Source organism: Gossypium hirsutum, chromosome A13 (genome assembly GCF_007990345.1).
Source record: "Gossypium hirsutum isolate 1008001.06 chromosome A13, Gossypium_hirsutum_v2.1, whole genome shotgun sequence".
In the NCBI taxonomy this organism is placed as follows: Eukaryota; Viridiplantae; Streptophyta; class Magnoliopsida; order Malvales; family Malvaceae; genus Gossypium; species Gossypium hirsutum.
This window is the reverse complement of record NC_053436.1, coordinates 107,553,547-107,564,325: the sequence shown is the minus strand read 5'-3', so window position 1 is coordinate 107,564,325 and position 10,779 is coordinate 107,553,547. Positions and strand designations below refer to the sequence as shown.

General features: G+C 26.0%; 1 protein-coding gene across 1 annotated transcript; it reads right to left on the bottom strand.

The window, feature by feature from the left end:
• On the bottom strand, positions 1–1,631 carry LOC107938800 (uncharacterized RNA-binding protein C17H9.04c). Its single transcript, XM_016872037.2, has 4 exons — positions 1,493–1,631; positions 1,025–1,370; positions 667–737; positions 1–213 (listed from the first exon to the last, which is right to left on the bottom strand). Exons 2-4 carry the CDS (start codon positions 1,354–1,356, stop codon positions 203–205), a joined length of 414 nt encoding a protein of 137 aa, XP_016727526.2. The 5' UTR covers positions 1,357–1,370; positions 1,493–1,631; the 3' UTR covers positions 1–202.
• Between the last annotated feature and the right edge of the window lie 9,148 nt (positions 1,632–10,779).

Here is a 10,779-nt window from a genome sequence, read left to right as displayed (position 1 = left end):
TTAACCAAACCAGAAACCCTTTTTGTTGATGATTACAATTACACTGATAAGCTTGAAAAAGGAAAGGGCTTTCACCCTTTTGGTCATCCTAAATGCTATATTTGTTGACACCAATAAAACCAAACAAAAACCGGTCAGTGAAGATTAGATATATGAAAAGAAACTAGTAACATTGGTTGCACACAATATTCTTCTTAATTCCTTATGCACCACCTGAGAAACATCAACAAAAAAAAACTGAATAGCCTATTCATGCTAATAAATCATATTCTTGGTAAGAGTATAATAGAGGTTCATGTATTAAGAGTTGAATTGTATTTTTGTGTTCTCTACATAAAAAATTGACAAATTAACCTTTGTACGTTAGATAAAAAAACAAAGTGATCATTCTGTTTCATCTATTTTTGCTATTAAAAACTTATTTCTATACATCAGTAGGTAACCGTTGCATGTCAAATGTCTCCGTTTAACTATTCTATTAGTTACGCGAGTTTTTAACTGTACAAATGAATGAAATTTTAAACAAAAAAGATTAATTTACTCTTTAATCTAAAGTATAGTGATTAATTTACCTACTTTTTAGTAGAGAGAAAAAAAATGCAATTTAACTCTTAGTACAAAAATGTCTATGATACTTTTACCCGTATTCTTTGCTATATATATTACCAAAATTCCTTGGGGTCTTGCACTTGAAGCACTCGATCCTGCTAGCATAATTGTGAACTCCACATCCATATCTGACCATACAAATGTTTGCAGTCATATCAGATCAACGATAAGCATATATAAATGACAGTCTCCATATATAACATACATGTGATAAGATGGGAATTCATTATCTGCTATATTGGGTGGATACCATGTCTGGAAGACAAATGAATGCAATATCATTAACCAATGTCATAACCAGACACAATGCAGCTTATGTGTCCAACATTTTTATTCACAGGATACTATCTATGTTACTCCAACTCGTATTTATGTGTCAAACACGAATAGTAACATTATCTTTCATTTTACTGACCTGGTGCAAATCCAGTCACCGGTTTTCCATCCAGGGGGAACAGTCCCATCACAGCCCATTGTATTATAATTACCAACAATATCATTTTTCAACGAACCACATCGATAGCAATTTGTTCTGCTAGCGTAGTTGACAACCCCACAGTTCATGGCGGAACAGTACCAGTCCCCAGCTAAAACTTCAGCACTATTGTAACTGTTGTTGTATAAGTAAGTCGACACATCGGGGCCGCCGTACTTGGGGTACCCGCAGCGTTGGCAAGCTTCCCTCTTATTAAAATTCTGGTGCTGGCAGGCGCCGCACATCCAGTCTCCTCCGACCCAGCAGCTCATTTTTATCTTTAAAACTATAACAAAAAAGGGAATAAAATCAGATCCAGATTTTGATCCTCAAACCAAGCTTGTTTCATCATAAAATAAGATTTAAAAATGCAGAAAAAACAAGGTAGATTGGATTGGAGAAGCTTACGAGGGAGCTTGAAGAAACAGTAATGGTATTGGTAAGTGCTATATAGATGGCAGCTGAATCAACAAATTGTTTGTGCAAATGGTGATTTTTGGTGTTAGGGGCGGAAGGGCTATATATACTTGTTGATAGCTATGATATGGCACGTAGACTTCTTTTAAGGAAGAGTTCCAAAGTGTCATTGGTAAAATTGACAGAGTTAAATTATATTTTGATCATTCACTAAATATTAGTTTTTATAGGTCACATTAAAGATAAATTAATTTTTCCTGTTAAAAGTTGATTTTATTGATAAAATAATTAGATAATAACACATGACATGTCACGAATATTTTTATCAGTATTTTTAATGATATTTAAAACATATATATATATGTTTTTTTTGTTGGAAGAGGATAGTGAATTCAGGCATAGAAATGGAAATAGAAATCCAAACAAGCCTGATTCCTTTTATCGTTATTGCTGAAAAAAAACACCAATGTGAAATATTATTCTCTTCTCATCCATATTGCCACCAGCCAGGTGTTACGAGGGGAAGATGTTATTTGGAGACCATACCGATAGTGCTGCCATCGCCTCTAATTTTATTTTATTATTTGAGTTTAATTCCCATTTTTTTAACTATTTATTGGTAAATTTTTATTCTTTTTCTAATTGAAAATAACTTAAACTTCATTTTAATGAATTATTCTTAGACTGTCCGTACGTATATGTTTTTTCATGCAAATGATATTCACTTCTTAATAGTTTCAATATTAGCTCTTTCAATAAATGAATTTTTTTAATGTTATTCAAATTATGGTTTTTTTCTTAAAATATATTATTTTTTGAATAACTTAATTATATATTTGATATTATACTTAATTTTTTTAAATATATTCATATTATATGTATAAATGTATTCAATATCCATCAAAATAAAATATTACAAAAGTTAGCCGCTCACTTAAGTCTTCTCAACGGTAGCACCACCTTTCGGGATAGTTGCCAGCCACAGCCTTTTCAACAATTTTCTTTGTTTTTTGTCCTTCTAGTTTTTAGTTTCAATATATTTTGCTTTTCCTTAAACTTACTGTGGTTGAATTCTGAGTTGATTCTATTTCCTTCGAAAGTTATGGTGGTTCTTCTCTACTATGTTTTCTCTAAACATAATAATAATTTTAGTTGTGTCTTTAGTCGTGTTCTAATAAGAATTATTAAGGTAAGGTACCGTCAAATCTATTGAAAATCATTCTTAGAAAAGAGTGTTCGCAAAATTGAACTTTAAAATGTTGAGCATCTAATGCAGTGATTCTCTTGAGACTTTTGGTCATGGTTTTTTAATTGACTGATTTTTGTCATCAGGTTATTTTGATTAGGGCGGTCAAAATAGACTCGGGCTCAAAAGCCCGCCCGTGCTAATCTGAACTCATAACGATCTAAGTTTGAAAATACTCGAGTCTATAATATACTCAAGCCCAGGTTTGAGACCGATCTGACCCAAGCCTGAGATAAATCCAACTCAAAGCTCGACTTTATACTGAACAACCATAATAGGCATTAATAATTAATATAATTTTATGATATTACTTAAAATATAAATAAATGATAATTTTTTATTTTTTTTGAAAATGTATTCATAAACCTTGCATTTTTGTTCTTATTAAAATTTTATTAATAAGAAAGTAATTAGTAATGATTTTTATATTAAATTATAACGTGAAATAAATTTTTAAAAATATTAATTTAATATAAAATATTTATTATACATATATAATACATATAAAATTAATAATTATTAAAATCTATAAAATTAAACTTTAATGATAATATAATCATATATTATATTCCTATTACCGAAACCGATTACCTAACCTGACCTTAAACCGATATACTAAATTAGTATATTACTAATACATAAAATAATATTATAATATATAACTATTACTAAAAATATTAATATATAACTATTATTATAATACAGATTATAATAAAAGATATAGTATTACATGATATTATAATGTTTAATCATCGACGCATATATATATATATAAACTATTAGTATATTATATGATTTGATATAGCATTATATAATATAGTGGGTGGGCTAACTTTTAAATGTATGAAAAATATAGGGACTTAGAGTATATTTTAACTAGTATAATAATAAAAATAATATACAACAAGTAATATATAATGTACTACTATTATATATAATTGTTATTGCAGTATAAATTATAATCAAAGATATAATATTACATGATATTATGATACTTAATCGTTGATGCCTATATATAAACTATTAGTATATTATATGATACATATAATATAGTAAGAAAGTTAACTTTTAAATGTACGAAAAGTATAGAGAGTTAGAGTATATTTCAACCAGTATAATAATAGACAATAATAATTAATAATGTACTACTATTATATTATATAATATAATATTACATGATATTATAATGTTTAATCATTGATGCATATATATAAACTATAAATATATTATGTACTTCTCTACTATGTTTTATTTAGGTTTTTTTCTACTGACTGTGACATTTATACATCAACTTATATATTTTTTTATATATTGTATACACTATGTATTTATTATTTATAATTGTTTTTAATGATAAATATTTTTTAAAAAATATTTTTTTAAATCTCAAAAAGGGAAATAATTGTATGAAATAATGACACTACGTCATCCGTATCTCTTTTCCAATAGTTTAATGTCATATCAATATTTTCATCCTCAATTTTAAAAATTTAAGATGAAATTACTGATATAACACTAGATTATTTAAAAGGGATAATTCTTTATTTTATACAGTTATTTCTCATCCGTCAAATACGTTCCCTACATGTAAAGCCGATGTGTGCATCCACGTGGATAGACACATCAAATGCCTTCTCCATCTATTTTTATTTATAAATAGTATGTGGAATTTATGCTTAAATTATAATGCTCTATCTCCATTGCAAAATTCCTCTTTTTGGCAATAATTCAAATGTCACATGAAGATTCATATCAATTGGAGAGAGACCTTTGCTCTCAATGCTCCTCCCAATAACTCTTTATATGCATATTCCAAATATGACTTCACCTCTGACTTTTTTTCTTACCCTATTTAACTAAATTATTAATAAATTTATATTATGGTCATTCAATTTTAAAAAATTATAAAATGATTATTAAATTATACGAAAGTTTTTATTAAAATCATTGAGCTTTTAAGTTTTTCTTTTTAAAGTCTGGCTAGCAAGTTTCAAGTAACAATTCGACGAGCGGTATAATAGATTAGTACCCATCAATGAGTAGAAGAACATACCTTAGATCCAAGTTAATCAGACGATCAGTATCGAAGATCAGACATTCAAAGTTGTTTTATAAAAAAATTTTGACTTGTAGAAGAGAAGGAAGGAAAGGTTTCAATTGATGCAAAAGATGCAAATAAAGAAGGCCATACAACAACAATTTTGACAACCTAGTGACTTAAACGAAAACTTTCAAATAATTCCATAACTGTTTTGTATTCTTTTGAAGTTGAGTGGTCAAAACATAAATTTACTAATAATTTAGTGACCTTGAGTACAGTTTACCCTTAAATTTTTAACCAAATTGAATTTCTTTGATTAGAATTGGATTGATTGATTTAATTGATTTAAAAAAATTATATACATATTAGAGTTATTTTTACTAATTTAAATATATATTATATTTATTTTATATTGTAAAAATAATAAATTATAAATTAAATAAAAAAAGAGTTTGATTTAATTCAGATACTTTTTATTTATTTTATGAATTGAAAAATAAATTTAAGTAATAACATAACTAAATTTAATAAAATCAAACGAAAACTAAAGCAAACACTAGTTCGAATCAATTTCTTTGCTTAGCCCTGCCTTCAGGCTTTCAACTTTAACTCCAACCTTGAAAATATTTTGTCCATTTTTGTTCTTATAAGCAATCCCAAAAATTTTATAAAATATTTTATATTATATTAATTTTATAAAATTAAGTCAAATCTATACTATTATCAGTCCCTCGTTACGAATCAATCGGGCACCAATTTAATTAAAGAAATTATAAAAATATTTGCTTGTAACTATAATAAGTCATATTATGCAAAGATATTTTGATTTTTTTTATTTTTAAAAGATCTTTGCATGAGTTGGATTTGCATCCATGTTATTTACATCAATAGAACATTAACTTTACTATCAAATCGAAGCTTTTTTTAATATACAATTTACATTTTAATTGTATTATACATACTTTATTATCTCTATCAATTGATTATATTGATGATGTTGTTAATTGAGTTGGTGTCACAAACCAACTCGACATTAACTCAAGATTGATGACAACATCATTATAAACAATTGTCGCGCATTTAATATTCTTAATATGATGTACTTACGTGTTTAAATTTTATTTTACTCACAATTTAATTTATTTTTTATTTTTAGTATCATATATATTTCATACGTTACTATTAATTAGTTTCAAACCGTACATTTTATTATTTATTATATATTATTTTTAAACTAACATTTGTGTTTTAAGTATATGGTTTCCACATACATATGCATGTGATAGAATTTCTAATATTAATAATGTTATTGATTGAGTCGGATAAATTAACTCGATATCAACTTAGGATTGATGACAACTATGATAAACAATTGTATTAATTTAATATTTCTAATATGATGTATTTATATGTTTAAATTTTATTTTAATTACAATTTAATTTAATTATTTACTTTAATACCGTACATATTTCACGTGTTATTATTAATTAGTTTCAAATCATACATTTCATTATTTATTATATGTCATTTTTAAACACATATTTATATTCTAAATACACGGGTTCCACACATATACACATGTGCTAAAAAATTTCTATCATATATTATAAAAGCTAGTAAAATTTTAAAAAAATGTAATTAAAATATATAGAAAATATTTATAAAATTAATATATCTAAACTATCGTTTATGAAAACACAAAACTTCTAAATAAGTTTGGTGTCACTTGAGGCAATAATTCCACTAGAAAAATACAAAAAAAAAATAACCAAACTATAAAATAAACATTATTTATTTAGAAGCTTGTATTAATAATTTAATTTTTTCTCCTAAATCCAATATATTTATCATTTATCCATTTCCCTTTTTCACTCATTTAAATTTTTTACTTATGGTTAATCTCTAGGTTGGTTATGGCCCGCCTTTTTCCTCTCCCATCAAAACTTTTTTTTTCTTCTCATTCACTATACATATCTTCTCTCTTTTCAGTTTGCAGATTTATTTTGTGGGTATCTTTGTTGTCTTCATAAGCTGTGATGGACAAATGACGATACCTGTTGTTCGCTAAAACTCCACCGGCCACCAGTAGTTTTTCTTGAAAAGTGGGTAGCTCTTCGTCAATTTCTTAATTTGTTTCTGGTTTGAGAGTATTTCAGAATAATAAATGATTTCACTGTCGATTTGAATCCGTGTTGTCTTAAGTTTCATATGTTTTTTGTTTGTTTTTACATTGTTTAATAAGTCTTCAGTTTTAGAAATTTTTGTCTGCTTTTGTAGCATGTTTTTTTATTCTTGCTTATGCATGTAATTTTAGTTTTACAAGTGATTTTAGGGATGATTTTGTTATCGTCCTCTTTAGTTTAGTGAATGCTCGATTCTTTTGTCAATTTTTACTTGCCGTTTTGGACCATCTGGGGTTGATTTTATTATCGTATTAAATGTTTGCAATCACTTCAGATATGTCGTGCTTGAGTTGTGACAAAGCCAATTGTCAATGTGTCATAATGTTCTATTGATACTGAGGCTAAAACATTTGTTGTGTTGATAGAGCTTGTCCTTCACCATTTACGACGCGTGTTTGCTATTTTTTTCTCTCTGAATTGTATGATTCCATTTATGGGATGAATTAATGAAATTATCTTTCAAGAAAAAAAAACCTTACCTATAGTTATTTATTTTAGATAAATACTAAAATTATATATGAATTTTAATACAATGTGTAATGCTATACATCAATTTTAATTTAGTATATTTGTATACATTAAACTTTAATTTTGATTCAATTTTCACATTTCACCTAACCCTGTTATTTACGTGGCACAATTTTTTGTTAAATCATCTGTAAATTATTTATAAATGCTTGTTAATTAATATATAAAAATTAAACTTAATAGTTATGACATTTTACTAGATTAAAAACAAATGAGTAAATTTAAATTGTTTCCACCTAAATTAAAAAAATAAACACACTCGAAAAATAGATTTCTCATTTACCCTAATTTTTTTAATCTAGTTAAAAATAATTTAAATTTATTTATTTATTTATTAACCTACTAAAATGTCATATAAGCAATCTACATATGAATTAACAAAAACTGCACCACAAAAATAATGAAATTAGTGAAATGAGAAAATTGAATCAAAATTAAAATTTGATGTATACAAATGAACCAAATTAAAATTAATGTATAATATTGTAAAATGCATCAAAGTTTATGTACAATTTTAATATTTATCCCTATTTATTTTTTATTATTTCTTACTTATTTTTATCTTTTTCAAAATAAATTATTTTCTAATCACTATTAATTAATTTTCACTTAAATAGCAAATATGAGTAAAAGTAGTATGTTATAAAATTTTAAAATAGTAAAAAAACTATAATTAAAATATATAAAAATTAGCTATATATAAATAAGTGCATTTTAATCATTTTGAAAATTTTAATTAAACCATCTAATTTTGAAACTCAATTTTTTTCTTAAAGGATTTAGGAATCCCTTAAAATTTTTTCAATAAAATTAATTAAACCTTTAAATAAAATACCCACCAATTTAAACCCTTAACCTTCAATTTTTTTTTTTAATGTCAACTTGAAATTTTGGATTTTTTTTATTTTTTATTTTTTTTTGGCCTCACCTCCTGCTGGTATAGCCTGAGTGGGGGTGGAAGACAAACAAGCATGGCTGACAAGGAAAAAAAAAAAGAAAGGAATGTTCTGGTAATCAATGTCTTAACTTGGAATATGGTTTGCGGCGGACCGACTATGGTGGGCTATCACCTATTTGTTATCCGATCAAAGTAAGCATATGCACACTGAACTTGGTCTCCATTGCACTTCCAAATAGCTTTCAGTAGTCGAGTTTGAATTTATTTTTCTAATATATCTTATACTACATCCCATACTTATTCATAAACACAATAATTTTAAAAATAAATACATGTCATATATAATGTGATGAGTTACATTAATTTTTACCTGTATAAAGAATTCAATATTCGCATTTGTCAAGGTTAAATTATGATTAGAACTATTCATAGGTCGGGTTATTCATCTAAGCTTGAAAGTTTGCTTGAAATTTGAGAGGATTTTAATAAAAATATTATACTCGAAAAATAGGTTTTGACAAAAAAAATTAGGCCCATTTAAAATATGAGTCAAGCTTGGCTTGACCCAGCCCATTTTTAAATTTATAATACTTTATATTATGTTATTTTTTATATATTATGTAACTTAGAACACATTAAAAAAATATATACTAAATATATAATACTACTTTAACGTAACTATTAAAATAATATTAAAATGACTATATAAAAAATTGTATAAATTATTAAATATTAAAATAATATAATATAAATATTTGTTTAAAAAAATTAAAATAATATCGACGAGCTTAAAATAAGTTTTGGTTAGTATTTTGCAAATATGAGCCAGTTTAGGTAAAATTTTAAACTTATATTACAGGTCGAGCTGGACTTAAACGAATATAAAGTATGTCAATATCATACTTAAACTTGGCCCAATCTATGAACATTTCTAATCACGACGTAGAAGTTCATTTTTGGTTCCATTGCACCTCAAAAAACTTCCAAGCTGATGAGCTCTACCCCCCCCAAACGTAGCATGTCATGGAGAACTCGCAATTAGATCTGTTGATACTTCAGGTTATATCACAGCCTATTATATTTCTTTTATTTTATTTAAATTTTATTGTTTCAAAATTTTCAATCCACCATATTTTTAATTTTTTAAAAAAAATTAAAATGTAATTTAAATTAATTTAAATAAAATAAATTTATATTAATAAATAATAATTTGAACCAACCGATTTAAAATTTACCTTATCCAAATTCGACTGCTAGATGTTTAGTCTTTAAAAGCAAATTAAGTTTTTGTTTATTATAAAAAAATAATTTAATCCTTACACATAAAATTTTATGAACCTTAATGTGCATGGGACGACCTTATGACTATGACTTATGTAGTCCCTATTTGCTTACATGGCAAGCAAAATTTCAACTCCAAATCTGTTATGAAGTGGAAACACAGTATCATATAGTCGTTTCTATATTATATATATACATACATATGATTCAAGATAAAGTTATTAATAATTTAATATGGTATAAAATTATTGAAAAAAAATAATATTCTTATTTTATACAATTTTTTCTCCTAAATATAAATGCTTGGATTGTCAGCAATGGGTTGGATAAGGAAGAATCCTAATCACCATCTACTTACCATACATACTGAAGATTCCTCATGGGAAGAAAAAACCTTTGAAGTTGAGCCACTCTTTGCTTTGTTACCGTTTTTGCAGAAAGAGAAATAGCCCCTTCAATTATATACTTCACAATAGCCGTTGCTTTTCAACTTTGGATATAACCTTACCTTTCCTTGCCAAGTGTACATTTAAATTTAAATACAAGTACTAATTTATCGAGCTGGCAATATAATGACAAAAGTCTTCACTAAAATGAAGTTCCCGTTGATATTAAATTTTGAATTTGATCTATGAACATTCTTTATCCTCTCTTTCCATAAAACTAAGTACAAGTACAAAGCTAAATGTTGTTTAGGGTTAAAGATAAAATATAAGTTTTTGAAAGAATTAAAATGTAATTTTACAATTATATTAACTTAAATTTTTTTAATTTTTAGAGGGGTTAAACTATAAATTTACCATTTATGGGAGTTTTCATGTGGCCAAAATTTTATAATTTCTAGGAGGGCTAAACTATAAATATTAGTTTTTATTGGATTCAATTCTTAAAACAAAATCAAATCAACAAGAACATAACAGGCGCAATGAACGAACGCAACAGTAAGATGCTAATTGACAGATATAATTTGAATGATTTTAACAGTAAAACAAAACCCAATTTGAGAGAATCCTTTTCGTGATTTAACAGGTACTATAACAAAACCCATATCTAACTCATGTTTATGAACACTATAATTACCAGCAATTATTAGATTCATT